Genomic DNA, 18,990 nt, shown 5'->3' on the forward strand with positions numbered 1-18,990 from the left:
ACAAATGTGTCAGCCAAGCCTGAGTCTCCTCAGCTGCTCTTCGAAGGGGCTAGTAGGTCTCCAAAGCAAAATAGTCAGGGTAGCAACCTTCCTCTGCCCTAAAACATAATCTCAGGCCTCTTAACGCCCCAAGCCCCCAGAGGTCCTTGTTTTACCTCTTCATCACAAACCCTGATACACCACAGAAGCAGTCAGGATACTGTGAACCATGGTACACACTGAGCCCACTTCACTACCTTCCGTCCCACCGGAGGTAGCATGGATGTTACCATCTCTCAGGGATAAGGGAACGGCAGTGGCAGAGAGGGAAGCCACCACACAACTAGAGTGTCAACATGGGAGAAGCGGTCACATGTCCTTGACCACAGAGGCCAGGCTGGTCATCACCAGACATCATTACCGTGGCCCCACTGGAGAATCTGCATTGGTAGCAACTGGCAGAGCCAGATGGTGAGGCTGAGGCAGGCAGGTTGAAAAGTTGGGGGAGCAGGTCAGCCCCTTCATTAGGAATGCATGGGAGCGGTCTCGGTAAAGCCAATTTGGGGCAGGAGAGCTTCCTTAGTCTATTGTTACAGTAAGAATTCCTGTGCAAATTAAAATCCTGCTTCCTCTCATCTTCAGCTTGCCTCTCACCGGTTCTTGGTGCCTGCCAGTTAAAAGGGCAGCCACATTGACCACAGACTCACACGCTTGCCACACAGAAGTGGCCTTCTTCCCAGTACTACACAGTGCAGAAAAATGGTCCATGGTGCCAGAGTCCATTCCCCAGAAACAGTGGGTCCTGGAGTGAGGGACTGTAGCCCTGATTGCTGCAGTCACGGTCTAGCCAGAGACAGGAGAGAAAACAGTATATTTACTTGATTTAAAATTAGCCCCACGTAGTCACCGGTGGGATCCTGTCAGCCCGCTTCATAGTGATTCTCCCCATAAAAGCTGTTTTATCTGCTGGACAAATAACTCTCATTCCGTGCCCAAAGTCTGTCAACTCCTGGGAACAAGAGAGCGCCTGCAGCTAGAAGGAGCCTGCAGATGGCGTGGCAGGGAAGTCATGAGGAATACAGAGAAGGAAAGAAAGATGGGGGGCCGCGACAGAACTGGCTTAATTTTTCAGTAAGTACAGGAGCTAAGGACAGCAAGATACCAAGTGACAGTGGTCATGACAGCTGCCATTTGTCAGCCTCTTAGGCACCGCTCTGTGGCAATGCCACGTGTCATCTCTCTGATCCTCTGGGACAGGTGTGGTAAGCTTCATTTTGAAGAGGAGGAAGCTAAGGGTGATGAGGCTGAGACCTTTGTCCAAAGCCAGGACGTCAGTAAACAGACACACTCCGTGCTTTGGACAGAGCTGTGCCTGCTGTGAACTGCATTGCTTTGTGGTTACTGTTTTAGTTTTAGCCTTCGTGACTCCTCAGAGAGAGATAACTGAGAGCCTGGGCTCTGACACCGCAAGGATTTAGATTCAGATGCTGCTCCGTCAGATCCCCATAGGTCTTTGGAAGTCACAGAGCCCTTGTGGGCCTCCATTTCCACCTGTTAGCCCAGTATGATGCCCTTGTCTAGAGCCTGACACCTGCTGTGTGTTAAGTCTTCTTCCCTCTCCTCCATCACCCTTAGAGTGATCTTGCCTTGCCGGTTAGTTACAGGAGAACTACAAGCCCAACACCCAGATTCAAAGCATGGTTCCTTTGAATCTATTTCTATGATGTTTTTGTTGTTGTTTCATTTTGTTTTTTTTTTTTTGAGACAGGGTATCTCTGTGTAACAGTCCCGGCTGTCCTGGAACTAGCTCTGTAGACCAGGCTAACCTTGAACTCACAGAGATCCCCCTGCCTCTGCCTCCCGAGTGCCGGGATAAAAGACATGCACCACTATGTCCAGCTCTTGTTGATTTTTATATGCAGATACAGAAGTACATAAAGAAGCACAGCCAGAATAAAACATACAGTTTTATAGCCTGCTCCCCTTCCCAACACTGCATCTCTGAGATCTTTATTGTGGGTTATCATTGGTGTTCGTCAGGGCTGTTGTCATGTGTACAGTGCACCTTATTAGCCAGTCTCCTGTGTCAGGTGTCCAGGCCCCTTCAGGTTCCTCTCCACACACACATCTCTGTATCACTGGACTCTTGGTCAGAGCTTTCAAGTGTGATAGTTTTATAGGAAGAGCGGGCATATGGGCTGGGAGATGAAAAGCTGCTGTTCTTTTGTTGTGTGGTTTTGCCTTTTCTGTCATTATTGGTGTTGGTGCTAACACCAGTAAGAAGTAGCTTATCCTGAGTCAGATATGGAGACCATGACCTGGGAATACGGATTCAGGTGGCTCTCGTGACACGTTCTACTCTGGACACAGTTTAAGGAAATTTTATAGTCACCAAACTAGGGGACATACTAAAGCAATACATTACTAATCAATACAAAACTAAGGGAAGCCAGATACTTGGTGGGGACATCAGTTAGGTTACAGCAAAGCAGGGTCATCTCCTACAGGTCTCCGATACTCACTGGTAGCTTAGCTTTGGTGTTGGGGCTCCAGTAGTCTGATACGGTACTGTATTCCAACGTGCCCGTGATGCCACAAGAAGGGTAAATGGCTCCCAGCAGCCAGTAATGAAGGAGACCGAAGGCAGCCCCAGGTAATGTGGGCTCTAGATCTGCAGCATCCCACTCTCCTCGACCAATGAAATTTGGGCCAGTCCATCTGCAGAGCCTCCAGCACAGCTGTGGCCTTTGCAGGGCACCTCAGTTTATATCGATCTTGTCGTTTTTCTCTCCTTGGAAGACTGCAAGTCAGAACATCCTACCGACCTCAATTTCATAGAAATGGCTGTATTCAAACAAACAAAAATCCCAAATGTCAGTAGGAAAGCAGAAAGGCGAGTAGCCAGTCATGTGACCAGGTTGGTTCCCACTTTTACAATAAAATGCATCACTTGATGGGCCTGGAGTGATGGCTCAGTGGTTAAGAGCACTGGCTACTCATCCGGGTAACAGGGCTGGATTCCCAGCACCCACATGGCAGCTCACAACCATGCATAACTCCAGTTCCAGGGCTTCCGGTGCCCTTTCCTCAGGGCACCAGGCATGCAAGTGATGATCAGACACATGCCAGCAAAATACTCATACATAAAAAAATAAATAAATAAATAAAATATAATTTTTAAGTGCTACCTGGACTGACAGTTACCTGCAGCTATAACTGTCTCTAGTCGTTCCCTGGACAAGTCCTGCTCCAGGAACAAATGAAGCAGATTCCAGCACAGAGTTGCACACCCCCTTCCTCTGCCTGGTCCTCCGTTGGCTTAGTGACTTGGTTAATTTGCCTCTTCCGGGTGGTGGATGCTAGGGCGCTTTCCGTGTGTCTGAACATCAATGGAGCCCTTTTTTTCCCCCTCAAATGTCAGGACGAAGCTTGCACTTTCTGAGCCATCACTCATGTCTCGCTGGGCAGGAAAAGGCGACAGGAAAATGTCAGTCCCGGGATCAGATGGACAGAGCTGGAGCAATTGAACTTTCCCACCCTGGCTCTTGGCTTTTAGAAATCATTAACATTTCAATGTGGGTGATCCCTGGACCCTGCTACCTCTCCACAGCCTGTCTCTGAACTCTTCCAGCATCTTGTCACCTTTCCATTGAATTACAAGTTGTCTAATGGGAAAACCAAGTTTCTTATCTAGGTCACTCTCCGTACCCTTGAGCGGGGTTTGCACCTTAGCTTTAAATAGACAGCACAGGGGGTAATTGACGTAATCCTGCCGTGTACTTTGGTGGGTGATGATTCTTCATTCTTCAGAGAATGAAGGGTACAATAATTATGATATAATAACGTTATATGATATAATAATAATGTCCAAATAGTTTTGTCCATCCTTTAGCATGCTGGGGAGGATCTTTTATGTTTCTTGGCTTCTTTTACTATTATTTTTAATTCATGGTTGCTACTTTCAGAACATTTGGCCAACTGCGTTCACTGATTGACATAACCTCAAAAGAGGGTTCCTATAGGCCAGAGACCCCCAACACTCATTTCCCCCTTTATTTTGAGGGTAACTCTATGTGGCCCGTATCTTCAACTGAAAGTAAAGTGTAGAAAGGAAGAAGGAGAAACGTGTCTCACCCCTAGGACGGCTCTGCTGTCTGGTCTCGGTAGGTAGCTCACCATAACCCTTTCCAGTAGCTCAAAGGTCACCTTAGATCAGCTTCCATTTCAATACCTTTGTGCGTGATACTGAGTGACGTCATAAGTTGTTGGCCATGGAGCACTCTTTTCCAGTGAGACTGTTGCTACTCGAGTGACTGTCAGGGATTGGGTTGTGGCTACAGCTTCTGAACTCTGAGGACTGAATTCCTGAGTTTGCACGCACACATGCGTGCATGCATCTGTTAGAGCCAGCCAAGCAGACCAGACTATTTCTCTTCCTCTCTCTTCTTCTTGTCCATCACCCAAGACTGTAAAACTCCCCACCTGCTGGACAGGACAGTGACGGAACTGAGGGCTTCTAGCATGACTTCTATTGACCCCTGATGACAGCTAATAAAAGTCCTCTTCCTTTGGGCTTCAAGATGCTATTTATAGCTTGCTAACCTCTGCCTCCTCCAGTTCCACATCTGTAATTCTTACCTTCCGATGACTCCAATGGCTTTTATTATCACATCCTAATCATGCCTGATAATGGACTTTGTTATGACACTCACACATGTATACAATGCATTGTGATCACTTTTACCCTTCATTGCTCCCTGTTGTGTCCTTCCCACTGTTCTCCTTCCGTCTCCTCCCAGTTTCCCCTTTGACTTCATGTCCTTTCTTTGTAATCTGTGGCCCAAACAGTTTCATTAGGTTTGCCTATATCTGAGTGAGAGGTGACTCCCAGAAGTGTGAATACCTCACCAGTGGCCACACCACAGCAGAAAATGTCTCTATCCACCTGTAGCCATTAGTGGCCTCTAGATCTTCCTGGGTGGGCAGATCCTCAGCCTCCCCTCCCCCGCCCCGATGCATGACTGGATGTTGATAGGCTCCATCTTGTTCAGGTAATCTAGCAGCTGTAGTTGAAGAGTTCAAAGGTCATGTGACCAGAAGGTAGCATTCTACAATATTCCACCCCTTCTGCTCTTGTGCTTTTGTCTTCTGACCCTTAGAGAGGGCGATAAAGATGCCTCAGGTGTGGCCGGGCATTTTCAATGCTTATTCTCAGCAGTCTGGCCAGTTATGAGTCTCTGCGGTTGTTACTCTGGACTGTTTAAGGAGGTGTCCCTGCACTGATCTATGGGGATAGACACAACTATTCAGAAGGCAATCTGACGGGCACATCGTGTCTAGCAGAATAAAAGAGGTACTTCCCAACTAAGGGCTCTGTCCTCCTAGCCCTGGGCTTCTTACGAGGTTTATAGTGCCCAGTGTGAACTCCCTCCTGTCTACGGGGCCTGAATCCCAATCAGAAAGTGGTTGGTGACCCCCTGTAGCAGACTTACTCTTACACCAGTGGGTACCTTCTGCCTGGTGGGGCCAGTGGTTAAGTGTCAGACCCATCTTTATGACCTGGGTCCTTTCCCTGCCATTGTCCTCCATGTCCACCCTTGTCATTTCAGGGTGGCCCAATCTCTGGGGAATCAGTCACACGTGGTTTCGGATGGAGCTTTGCTTTCCTGGGGGCCTCTTCCCCAAGTCACAGGGACTGTCTGTCACCCTCCCAGCTGCATGGGCCTCTGTTACTACGACGGAGGCATGTGCGGCTCCCTTCCCACTGTGCCCTGCCTTACCCTCTTAGCTCCCCGAGGGACCCTGGACTTGGGAATCAGATTCTTCTCTGAACCCTGCCTCCCACCCACCCGAACCTTGCATTTTTTTTTAAAGGAAAGTCTTGCATTTGTATCCTCCTAAAATTAAGAGAAAGCCCTGACAATAAAAATGTTTCTCTTCACAGAGCCGGGAGCATCCTCCTCGCTCTGGAATTAGTTAATTCTCATGACCTTTTTAACAAGACAGCGCTTGGCGCTCTCCGATACGATAATTGACTCAAACAGGGGAAGAAGCTCTGCTCACTTAAATGGTGTTCATCCGAGCTGTGTGCGGTTCAGGGAAGTTCTCCATTCCCTTTGGGAACAGGGGAAGAAGCTCTGCTCACTTAAGTGGTGTTCATCCGAGCTGTGTGCGGTTCGGGGAAGTTCTCCATTCCCTTTGGGAACAGGGGAAGAAGCTCTGCTCACTTAAGTGGTGTTCATCCGAGCTGTGTGCGGTTCGGGGAAGTTCTCCATTCCCTTTGGGAACAGGGGAAGAAGCTCTGCTCACTTAAGTGGTGTTCATCTGAGCTGTGTGCGGTTCGGGGAAGTTCTCCATTCCCTTTGGAGTTGCCAATATATAGATTAAAGCGGTAGGAAGGCCAGTAGAAGCGTGAGCTAGTGCAGCCCAGGGTGGCAGTTTCCTCCCTCGCGGGCACGCTAACAGTCGCCTTATTGCCGCCATCACTCAGAGCCGAAAGCAGGGGAGCACCTGGCGCAGGACTCCCCGCGAAAAAGGCGCTCAGTCAGCGGGAGCCGCTGTTGTCGCCGGTACTGTTATCACCAACAGCACAAATCTGACACCCAGGGAAACACAGTGATTGTGTACACTTGGCAAAGCACCTTGCCACGTGGCATCCCACTGATGATATGGTGCGCTCATCATGGGACCCTTAGGACATAGTACTGCATTGGCATTCGCCTCTGATGTGCTATCTCTCTTACATGTGACACCACAGACATGAAACCCCTCTGACATGGTATCTCTCTTACATGCGATACCACAGACATGAAACCCCTCTGACATGGTATCTCTCTTACATGCGACACCACAGACATGAAACCCCTCTGACATGGTATCTCTCTTACATGCGACACCACAGACATGAAACCCCTCTGACATGGTATCTCTCTTACATGCGACACCACAGACATGAAACCCCTCTGACATGGTATCTCTCTTACATGCGACACCACAGACATGAAACCCCTCTGACATGGTATCTCTCTTACATGTGACACCACAGACATGAAACCCCTCTGACAAGGCACACCAGTTATACAGTACCCCACTGGCATGGTACAGTCCTCTGACACAGTGCCCCTCTGGCATGGTATTCCTCCGACATGGCATACTACTTGTATAGTGCCCACTGGCATGGTACACTCCTCTGATATAGTGCCCTTCTGACACAGTACTCAACTGTTTCAGTACTAAAAACACGACAGAACGTATTTAACCCATTTCTCAGATAATACTACTGCGGCTAGGAAGCAACTGTTAGTGTTCAGAACCAGTTTCCTTGCTCTGGTACCATATCACAGAAACCAAAGCAAAGGGTCATTCTCCCTGCCATCTCCAAAATGCAACCTAGATCAAGCCTGTGCCTGTCCGCTATATGATTTGACCATGACCTGGAACCACAGAATGTGCTGTGTGAGCCAGATTCTCTACAGTGTTTCTGTGGCTTAAAGGCTGTTGTAGATCTGTTTTCCAGCATCCCGTGGAAGGGTCCTGTGTCTCAGCCTAGGAGACTGATGTCCAGGAAGGGGTGTCTTCATATGGCCACCTTGTGAAATAGAGCTGATACAAGGCTAAGTGGGTGGAGCCTGGACTCCATAGCAAAGAGACTCAGGTGTGAATTTTCAGGTCTGGGCAGATGTGGGTTCTAGACCACACTCTGCTTCTTCTTGCCCTTTCAACCTTGCACATGCCCGTCACTTCCTTCCCTCACTTGGTCGTCTGTAACGTCTGGCTACGAAGATTAGCATTTTGGGGTTGTCGTGAAAGCTAACATATACATTGACTAGTTTTAACACAGTCTCTGGTACACAGTAAAGCTTCTCAATCATTATCTTACAAATACCATGGTTTCAACTAACTTTCTGGGTTTTTAAAAAAATTAATTTGTATTAAGACCTAATATCTGTTCATGTTCTCTAAGCTAGGTCTAGTGGGGTTGCCATGAGGATCAGACATAGTGTATACAAGTTATCAGACACACACAGTGGGTAATAAGTACAAGTCCATGGACCTTCTCTCTGTGTATCCTCTCTGCATTTCTGTGGTCCTCCTCCTCAGTCACCCCTCCTCTGGACCCTGACCTTCTGAGTGGACTTCCTAATCCATCTGTCTTCACTGTGTTACTGCAGACTTTGGCTGTCTGAATCGATACTGACTCACCTGAGTCTGCCACCGAGGACCTTTAAAAATAGCTTTATCCACGAGATGAAGGGGCACGACCTATAACATGGTGCAGGATCGGGAAGGGCAAGGCCGGCTGCAGGTGTGGAAGCCAGAGTGAGCTCCTGAGTGCACACCGCGGGCAAGGTTCAGTCTTGTTTCATTCTGTGGGATGATTTTTAGTTTCAGTTGTGTATGTGTGTGTGCACGTATGTGTGAGTGTGCACACATGCATACTGTGAGTATGGGCACATGCATGCCACAACATTCAAGCAGACTTCAGAGGACAATTTTTAGGGGGTTGGTCTCTCCTCCCATTTCTGTTGGAAGAAACAACAATTTCTTTTGTTGTCTTTGCCACTATGCAGACTCCAAATGCCAGCTTTTGGGATCAAACTCAGTTCATCAGACTTGCGTAATAAGTGTTTTTACCAGTGGAGTCACCTTCATGGCCCTTGCTTTTTGTTTTTGTGAAAGGCACTCACCAGATGGAACAGACTGGCTTCCCATCTCTGAGACCTTCCCCTCACAGGCTGCCTCCTCTGCCTCCCCACTGCTGGGGTCCCAGGTGTGCCCCACCATGCCCATGTCAACAGCGAAGTCTTGATTTCCAAGGTGAAGCTCACAAGGCTGTCACACACTGGATTACAAATCTTTGGGGGAATAGTCTTCCCAGCCTTCTCAAGCATGGCATAGTTCAGTGTTCGTTTTCTCTTGTCCCGCAGCCTCTTCTAGATGGGTGCACCAGGCTATCTGGCAGCCTCTTACTTGGGGAAAAATATTGCTTAAAGCAAGGAGACATGCCTATGGTACAAAACGGAGATGTGCAGAGCATCGCCCTCCCATCATGCCCTGCAGCATCCTCCTTCCTCCCAGCGAGCACCTGGTGTTAGGACTGCCTTTCACGTTCTTCCAGACACTCTGTACAGTTTAAAGCCAAAAGCAGTGTGTCAACACATTCTTCTATAGGCTATGGTTTTTCTTCAAAAACAAACAAACAAACAAAACACATAAAAACTTCCTCGGTCTATTGACGATCTGTGCTGTTGTGTTGTGCGGATAGACCCTACCAGACTCTTATCAGTGGACCAGTTTATGAAATTTTGCTGTTAAAATTATGCTGTAACGAGTAACCTTGTACGTACATAATTTATTAAATGTGTGAGTATATCCAGAGGAGAATTTTCTACAGTTGGGACCTTGAAATCCCAGGGTAAAAAGTGAATGTATTTTAAGTTTCATGACTTTTATCACATACCACGAGCAAAGTATGTGGGTGCTTGCTCTCCACCCTCTGCCAACATAGTCTTCTCAGCCCTTTGTACCTTAGCCAAAGCATATGTGAGAAATACTATTTCAGAGTTTAACTTAGATCTCTCTCCCAGTGAGCAACGTCGGGAGCCTTTACAGACGATTAAGAGCCGAAGGCATGTCCCATTCCCTCGCCTGTCTGTTCATCTTCTGTGCCCGTTTTTCTACTGCAGAGTTCCACTTTGCTTGTATGTGGATGTTATTTTTCTATTAAGGAAATAACTCTTTGTGGTATGAATTACGCTTCTCCACTCTAGGCTGTCATTTTTCTTTTGAAGAAAAAGGTCAAGACCTCTGTAAACTGACTCCCCTCATCCATTCCCAACATCACCAGACTGTGAGCCCCTTGAGGGCAAGCCCTAAACCTGGATCATCACCGTGTCCCAAGTGCCCCTGCGGGGGCTGGCACTCTAAGCAATCTCTCTCTAGGGGCTGATGCTGAGCTGAGCCTAGGGTCTGTGTTCCCCACCCCAGACCCCCTCTCCTTTATGGCTTGGGAGCTCCGTTTCCGCCTCCAGCAGAAAAAGATGACTCTTTTCATTGCTTACCACAGCCATGCACCTGTTTGGCCTAAACTGGCACCTGCAGCCGATGGAGGGGCAGATGTATGAGATCACGGAGGACACAGCCAGCAGTTGGCCTGTGCCAACGGACGTCTCCCTGTATCCCTCGGGGGGCACTGGCTTAGAGAACCCTGACAGGAAAGGCAAAGGAGCCACGGAAGGTAGGGTCGCTGCGTTGTCCATGTCGTGAGTCCTCTGTGTCTGCCTGTGACTGGAAAGGCCTCCATCATGCCCACTCTGTGCCTAACTCACGGCTCATGCTTCTTCCATCTTCTGCACTCCATGCTGGCTGTGGTCTACCCGTGTCTTCATCCCAGTTCCCTGTCAGTGTGAGCTCGAAGCGGGGTTCAGAAGGACCCACGGTGCTCTGCTGTATCCCATTCCATGCTTCCCAGGATGCACTGGGGCATTCGCATCGCCAGCTATCCATCTTTGTGTGGGGTCAGGGGGAGCACTTCTGGGTCGCCCTGCGGGACCAAGGGTCATGTGTGGGACATGGCAGGGCCATGTGTTTCAATGAAAACATTTCAGGTCATCAGCCCCCTCCAGTGACCTGGAATAAGTTACTAGTCCATCTGGCCAGCTTCCTCATCTGCAGTAGTAACAATAATTACTGTTTGCTGTGTTTGTACCAAAACTTCTAAGGTCATTTCATTGTACACTTAAACCTCACAGAAACCCTGTGAAGTGGGTATAATTAGCTATGTCCATTCTAGGTATAAACGCGGATGATCCCATGAAACGACTTGACCCACAGAGTATCAGCATTGAGTATATAAACTCAGGCCTGAGACCCGAGGTCTCTCCCTCCCTCCATGAGTTTCCTCATCCGACCGCCCCCCACCCCGGTTACAGGACCTCAGAGATGATATGGATGTGAAATTCTGTTCTACATTAAGACAAAGATATTTCTATCTGTAACAGAAATGGTGGTGACACGTTGGGTTTGGCATTCTTGAGAGGGGTCACAAATCCATATTTTAAATTCCTTAAGGGTCTTGATAACAGCTCCTTGATACAAACTTCCTTCACGGTCAGCCAGGAGTGGCTCAGGCTTACCATGACTGCAAAGATGTGTAAACTCACAGGCCAGCCCCGATTGTCCTTCAGTCTATCAGCCTTCCCTTCTTCTGCCTCTGCTGTGCTCTTCCCCAGTCGGCACAGCTGCCGTGTCTCTTACCTTTACAGCTCAGACCAGGTGTTCTCTTGCCTCACTTGATCCTGGGGTCATCCCTTTTGTGGGTCTCTGTGTCCTTTCAAAGATTTTGCTTCCAGCCATCTGTTCAGTTAAAACGGTAACTTGGCGCTTGCTCAAAGTACCTCTTCACAACCTCTGCAATGACGACCCTGAAGTTCAAAGTCAGCTGCTGACCTATGGAGCTCTGTGAGGAGAGGAGACTTCTGAAAGAATCAAATCCAAATGCTTACCCACTCTTTAGAGAGGAAAGGCCAGGCAGTACCCAAACCACTGAATAACGTCTGCCGCTTTGCCCAGTGGCAGGGTAGGGAAGGAGTTAGCGGGCGTGAGACCAGTACAGTAGTCTGTGTCACATAAGGAGACACTATGATGTACGCTTAAGCATGTCCCCTGAGCCAGGCGTTCTAGGCTTCACTCCCCCCCACCCTTCAAAAAACCCTGGGCCATAGGTACCTTATAGCGTGCAGTGTAACTTGCAAGCCCTACAGGTGAGATTCCTCAAAGACTCATCACAGGAATCTTTTGAACCAAGGGGGCACTGTCCATGGTCCTGCCGGTGGCTTGAGCTGCTCATACCAGTTTATACTGTCCAGTGCCACAGGCGAAGACCCCCTAAAGGGACAATTGTCTTTAGATTAAGCCTGTGGAAACACACTTCAAGTGTCTCTACCCGTCATGGAGTTGGCACAGGGTCTCCTGTTACACAATGCAGTTTCTTCCCACCGTGATCTCCGACCGACATTCCTTCAGCGGGAATTAAATCTATCTGAAATCTCCAACCCTAATGAAATTAGTCGGTGGGCTGTTTGGATTCTCTTTAGTTTTTCCTGAGAAGCAGGAGGTGTAGATAAGAGGCAACCTAAAATTGCACTGCCTTATTGGCTTATTTTAATTGGAGGATTTTTGCTTAAAGGGATTATCTGTCATTACCGATGCAAATGGAAATCCTGTTTATAAACCCTCAGACGCAGGGCAGTACTGGAAAACAGTCAGCAGCAAGAGCAATTACAGTGAGAAACTACACGTGTGCCTGAAAAGCAGAGGGAAAGCTTCCTATAGTCTATGGGAAACAACATGGTTCTTCCCCACCCCACCCCAGCCAAATCAAGTCTACTCGGCCTCTGTTTTTAATCATGATGATAAACCTCTGCTTCCTTAGACTTTATCTCAATCATGAAAATGTCAATTGTACCAGGAGGGCACATTTCTGGTCCCTTCTGATGGTATCAGGGAAAAGAATCCATTACAGAGTTGAGATTAGCATCTCTGCCCCTGCTGGTGGGAGGAGTAGTATCAAGTGATTGAAAGGGGCTGAGTGTTCCCTGGAGCCACCTACTCCAAGATGTGGTGCTCAACCCAACCTTTCATTGGTTGTGTGAGCTTACACTAGTTGCCTGTAGAACAAGGGTGATGAGGCTCTCCTCAGAGCCCAGCGGGGGGAGCCACTCATCCTGAGTGGTCATCAGTTCAGCTGGTGTCTCTCATGGTGTCCACCTAGTCTGGGACCATTCCACGTCAGACACGAAGGTCCTAGAGATATATACCAATTAATGTTTCCCCTCACGGGTCCTCCTAAGGTTTGGAGGATTTAAAAAATATTTTTGAAGTATATCTTTTTAATTATATAAATTAAATACAGAATAATCCCAGTATTGTGTTTGTTATGTCTGGGAGAATAACATCAAAGGATAATTTTGTATTTTTGTATTTTCAAAGTGGTTGTAACCATTTCAGGGTCATCATGGGACAGAAGCCAAACGTAGCAGCTTCCCGAAGCGAGACTGCAAGACCTTGTGTCTGCATCAATGGGGGAGGGAGAGTCACTGAATAAACAAGCATTCTGACAGTTGACTCTGTGGGCTATGGATGCCTTCTCTTTGCAATGGAATAAAAATTGCTCATCGGTCTGAACCATGCAAATTGCTGCACACTGGCTCAGCTGGGCTCTCCAAAATGGAACGGCTTATTCTGATACCCAAAGAAATTTCAAACAGTTGCTAAGGAAACTAAGGGATTCTTTGTGCAGTCTATTGCATTGAGAAGAATTAAAAAAAAATAGGTGGGGCGATTGTTAGTTGATTGGAGCTTCAGAGCCTGAACAGATGGGGTCTCTGGTCAGGAAAGCAGAGCCTGACTGGGAAGCAGGGGATGTCCAGTTCTCTGAAGCCAGCCACGTTTGGTGGAGCTATCCGACCATTTCAGCAGATCGTAGAGAGATTTCTTTGACGATATGATTGCATATTTGTACAGCATTGCTCTAGGAAGCCCGAATCTCTTTAAATTTACAAAGAAAAAGCCGGTTATCAGTGGAATCTGTGCTGTGACACAGATTTCTCAGGAGGGGTAAGGACTAAGCTAAGCTGCTCACACCACGTGGTAAGGCCTGGAGACACCTAGTCGTGGCACAGCATGCTTCTCAAGACTGTCCCCAGACCCTGGCTACTCCAAGGCCTGTTTACAGATTTCTAATTAGTCAAAATGATCAACTATCAGACCCTGGCATACCACAGAGCTCTTAAGTGGACCTAGGATCTAGCTGGTGAAGGCTTGGCATTCACACCGGGAACCCCGGGAACCCCAGGAGTGGCTGCTCTTTGAGAGGGTCCCTCCAGATACTTAATTCATCACTCATTCACTGACTCCTCAGAGGAGCCACATCCGAAGAGGTGAAGAGGCTTGTCAAGTGACTTCATCCGCAGCTGGCTTCTCAAGCATTCAGAGCGTTGGCAAAGAGATGTTCTTAGCGCCATGAGAATCAACAGAACTAATGGAAAGGAAGGCACTTGACACAGCCGGACTCATTAACCTCTGCCTTCACTCCTATTTCTCCTCCTGATAGCCGCCGCCTTCCAGAATACTCACGAAGAGGCGAACTTCATACACAGAGCGTTTCCCCTCGCCCAGCCGCTAGCCTCTTCCCTGCTCTTCACCCCACTTTTTTGCAGGGGACGTTTTACGTTCAGTCTTCATGCTTTGTTCTCAGAATTAAAGACAAGAAGTCTTACGATCTGAACAGGATGGGCTTTTCGTAAGGCGAGAAGGAAGGGTTTTTGTTTGTTGCCCTTCCAGCCCCAGCCCAGCCCTGGCAATCTTAGGCATCTTTCCCATGAGCTAAAGGTGGTAAAAGCTGTACACTCTCTCCTCCCAACCAGCAGTCCACACCACCAGTTGGTCCAGTGTGCAGACAGCATCTCCTTCCCACCTGGCCTACATCCTTGCACTTCTAGAAAGTGTAACTAAAGAAAAATCCCCTTTCTGTCATTTTGGGGAAAGAACCGCAGAGCCCTGCCTAAGGATCCAGCCTGAGGTTCAGAGGGTGTCTCTGGACCCATCCTGAACCGTACGGCCATCTCCTACGCTATGCTCTCCTCTTTGCTAGGGAGAAAAGGAACCCAGCTGACTAAAACAAAGGAACAGTTTTTCATTATTTATTCTGAGACATGAGAACATCCGAGTGCAGGCAGCGCCCAGGTCCCTGGGCCCCAACTCCTCCATACTCTCAGAGGAAACTGGCCCTCAGTTTGTGGGTCTCCTGCTTCTCTCTCAGCCCCTCCTAGGAGGGAAAGGTTCGGAATGCACCCTGCTTTCGTTTCATACGCCCCCTCAGTTCTGCCTCCTGGGAGAACTTAAAGCTGAGAGTGTAGCGCTTTCTACCTGCATGATAAAAAGGGTTACAGTCCTGGGAGCCCGCGGATCAGATGGAGAAGAATGTGAGTAATTCTCTCCCATCTCAATGTTTTGTGAATTGGGCTCCTGCCTTTGAAGTTTCATGACTCACAATGTGGAGGTTTGTGTGTCTTCATTTTCAAGGTAAAAGTCTAGGGCGTGCACGCTCCTTCCATAGGAATTAAACGTGAACTCTTCCCTGTGTTAAGGGTAGAATAGCCACGGTACTTTCATAGAGAACGTGCATCTTAACTTTCTTTTTGTTGGCACATTTTTAATTAAAATAACATTTAATGGTTTGAAGTTAAAAACCTGATGTTTCTGCCTAGGAGTTTATAAGGGAATGATAACATATGGAGAAGTTTAACATCTAAATTGAATTTTATTATTTAAAACAGTAAAATATTTTATGGCCGCAACAATGCCCTGCCAAGCTCCATTTCAGCATCAAATGTGCTTTGTAAGGAGTCTTACAAAGCTGGGGGTGGGGAGACATGATAATTTCTTCCCTCGGAATGCTTTTCATAAAACGTTCCGCAGACGTGTTTCCTTTGCAAATGATTCTTGTTGTCTCCCAAGGTCTTTGAGCATCTCTAACCACACGAAAGCCTTAGGACCAGGATGCCCAGGGAGGGTTACTACTGACAAACACAGTGGAGCCTGTTGGCTTGATTTGGGATTTTCAGGATCCTAAGGGTGGTCTTCCCAATGTTCCTGCCCCCTCCACCCCCACTCGTAGAGGGCAGGAAGTTAGGGCTTAGCTCACTCACATCTAGGGTTTTTAATTACTCTGAAGAGGAAGCTTGGGGTGGTAGCATTCCTTTCTGGGATTTGTCGCCCCCAGAAAGCAATCACTGCTGCTTGGCCATAGAAGTAAGCAGAGGATCTCACTGGTGAATGTCTTCCGCCCCTTGTGGTACAGGGCTGAGGGCTGGGTTGAATTTCTCTAAGTATGCTATGGATTTCATTCTTGATAAATTCCTTTAACCGGTTTAACACACACACACACACACCAAAATACAAAAGCCCTTTCAGACGTCTCCTGCCTTCTTAAGAACCTTCTTCTCCATCTTTGTCAGTTCATAGCCATGTTCCAAACCCAATCCCCCAACTCACATATGTAGCCCTAGGCTGTGGCTTCCAATTTCCACATACACATAAAATACCTCCCTCTACTCCCATCATGCCTCCCACTGTAGGGTTGGAAATTGAATGACAACAACTCATACCCTCTGTCCTTTTTGGCTTGCCATACAGCTTTTACACACACACAGTCACACACACACACACACACACACACACACACACACATATACACACACAATCACAAAGCTATTCTCATGTGACCACCAGTGATTATTTTTAGGATCAAAATATATCTTAACAAGCTGTGGCATTACACAGTAAACAGATGGTCCTTTGGGAGGGACCCATACTGCTTTGAAAGAATGAATATTTTTAGCAGAACAATTTGAGCATCACTGGGGGAAAATATTCTAGACTATCTTACTTCTGTAGAGGAGGGGAAGGGGGCAGAGAGCCAGACGCAGACCTCTGCCGGGGCAAGAGACAGAGCAGAGTCCTGGATGTGGGGGACGCTGGTTCCTTGTCCCGTGTGGCTAACCAGAGGGCTCTTGTCTTTCCTTCCCCGTGTCTTGGTAGGAAAGCCAAGTAGTTTCTTTCCAGAGGACAGCTTCATAGATTCTGGAGAAATCGATGTGGGGAGACGGGCTTCCCAGAAGATTCCGCCCGGGACGTTCTGGAGGTCTCAAGTGTTCATCGACCACCCCGTTCACCTCAAGTTCAACGTGTCCTTGGGGAAGGCAGCTCTAGTAGGCATTTACGGCAGAAAAGGCCTCCCTCCTTCCCATACTCAGGTAACTGGACCCCACACACCTACGGACCTCATGGGAGCCAGCTCAGATCCTAACCCGGGCAGAAACCCAACCGGGTCCTAAAGCCTGAAGGGAACTTCATGTTATCTAACAGGGCACTCATCTGTTTGCCCCACTTGCCTTCCGGAAGAGTGAATTAGCTCTCGGGAGCTTTTCCCGAGAATTCTAGGCTACCTCTCAGCTGCCTTTCTGCCCTCGCCCTGTCTCCTAAGTTACAGGACCCAGGCAGTGTGACCTAGAGAAGAAGCCCCACGCTGAGCGTGAGTCCTCTTGCCATTGGTGATGCAAGTGTGGACTCATGGTTCATCCTCTCCTTGAGGATTTCCTCCTCTCTAAAGTGGGGAGTACCACCCTGCAGAATTCATAGAGCGCTTAGCATGGGACCTGGCTCCAGACAGACGGTACCTTCCCTGCCTCTAGCATCCCCTCTCTTCTTCAGGATTGTACCAGAAATAAAGATAACGGCCAAATGGCTGGGGGTATAGTTCAGGAATAGAACTTGCGCTTAGCATGAGGGACTCTGGATTCAGTCTCTGACATCCAAAGAGAGAAAGAGGGAAGAAAGGAAAGAAATAAGAAGAGGAGGAGTCATGAGTCAGGGAGAACAGGGGCCTGTGCAACCTCCACACACACGCACAACACACACTAGCTTTGGCGTCCAAATAATCAAAACCATAACCATCCGTCATGCATTGCAGGGCCACAGGCAGTCATTTTAACTCCAGCATCCAGTTTAGTTTAGCGTTGTAGTCCATGATCAGATCCCAGAGCAGTAGATGAGCCTGGGCCCTGGTGACCACAGAACCACCATGCAGTCCTGAACTTCACAGCTTCAGCTTTGTGTGAGACAAATATCTTCCAATACTAAACCTAACTAGGGAGCTGCTTGGGGTGCTTCCTAGTGAGGCAGCAGGGCTTAACCCCCCCTCCCCCCGCCGGATGGTCATACTGCGTGGTCTGGTGATCCAGACCAGCAGTCCTGGATCAATCAGCCCTCGCGTTTCACACAGCACGTAATCACTGATGGAAGTCTGAGCTAAACCAACCTAGCTCGTGATTAACCCAACCCCACTACGTGTTACAGTCCCCCTCTAAGCCCCTAAGATTACCACCCACACTTGCAGGAACCTCCAATGATCGTCAAGTGTCTGGGTTTCTACTGAGGAACCTGCCACTGAAGAAAATGTAGCCGTCTTTGTGTGTGTGTGTGTGTGTGTGTGTGTGTGTGTGTGTGTGTGTGTGTGTGTGTGTGTCAGGACTTGCATGTCCCCAGATGACAACAAAAGAAGGCAATAATCATTAGTGATACCACACTCACAAAAGACTTAGAATATTTCCGTGAAGACTCTAGATCTGGGGAGGACTTGATTGATCTGCTCTCCCGGCTCCCCTTTCTGACTCCTTCTCCCCTTCTAGACTCCCTGGGAGACTTCCCCCATAAGGCTTGGCGGTTGGGGTGTCAGTCTGTCGCTAACATTACTCTCTTTGTTCTTTAGTTTGACTTTGTGGAGCTACTGGATGGACGAAGGCTCCTAACCCAGGAGGCAAGGAGCCTGGAGGGTCCCCAGCGCCAGTCACGGGGTGCTGTCCCCCCAGCCAGCCATGAGACCGGTTTCATCCAGTACCTGGATTCGGGGATCTGGCACCTGGCCTTTTACAACGATGGGAAGGAGTCTGAAGTGGTTTCCTTTCTCACCACCACCATTGGTAAGCAGATATACCCTCCGTGGCGTCTTTGAACGAGAGGAAGGTTGTGGATTCAGGAGTTAGTGCTGGCAAGGTATCAGAACTGAATATGCCTTGCCCAGAACTATAGCCACCGCTCTGAGCGTGGTACAAAGTCATCCCAAGTGGGCTTGCAGGGCAAGGGTGGTGTGTGGAGCACCGCTCAAGAACTGTGAGGTCGAACTGGTGTTGAGATAGGAATTCTGGGTGGCAAGGCACAGAGGACACAGCTCCCCTCCACCTCCACCTAAGCCTCACCTCGTTCAGCTCGCTGATTTGCCTGGCTTGTTTGGGGTCTGTCTTTTACTTCTGAAATCAACAAGTGCTGAGAGATGAGACCAGAAGGAAAGCGCTGGGAGAGAGAGTGTCAACTGCAGAGGGGGCAGCTGGGCAAGTGGTCTGCCATTGCTCTTGGGGTTCCACTGAGAATAGAGATGGCCTGTTCTCTGAC

At 48.4% G+C, this 18,990-nt stretch overlaps 1 protein-coding gene across 6 annotated transcripts in view; it reads left to right on the forward strand.

Annotated features, from left to right (window-relative positions):
- The window catches only part of Tenm4 (teneurin transmembrane protein 4), a 677,803-nt gene that overhangs the window by 495,482 nt on the left and 163,331 nt on the right, over positions 1-18,990 (forward strand). For all 6 annotated transcript variants that reach the window (XM_075953236.1, XM_075953232.1, XM_075953234.1 and 3 more), the window contains 3 exons: positions 10,046-10,216; positions 16,582-16,796; positions 18,311-18,521. In XM_075953236.1, coding sequence (XP_075809351.1) covers positions 10,046-10,216; positions 16,582-16,796; positions 18,311-18,521 — 597 coding nt within the window. The remainder of the gene's footprint in view (positions 1-10,045; positions 10,217-16,581; positions 16,797-18,310; positions 18,522-18,990) is intronic.

The sequence above is a fragment of the Microtus pennsylvanicus genome, chromosome 18 (assembly GCF_037038515.1).
Source record: "Microtus pennsylvanicus isolate mMicPen1 chromosome 18, mMicPen1.hap1, whole genome shotgun sequence".
In the NCBI taxonomy this organism is placed as follows: Eukaryota; Metazoa; Chordata; class Mammalia; order Rodentia; family Cricetidae; genus Microtus; species Microtus pennsylvanicus.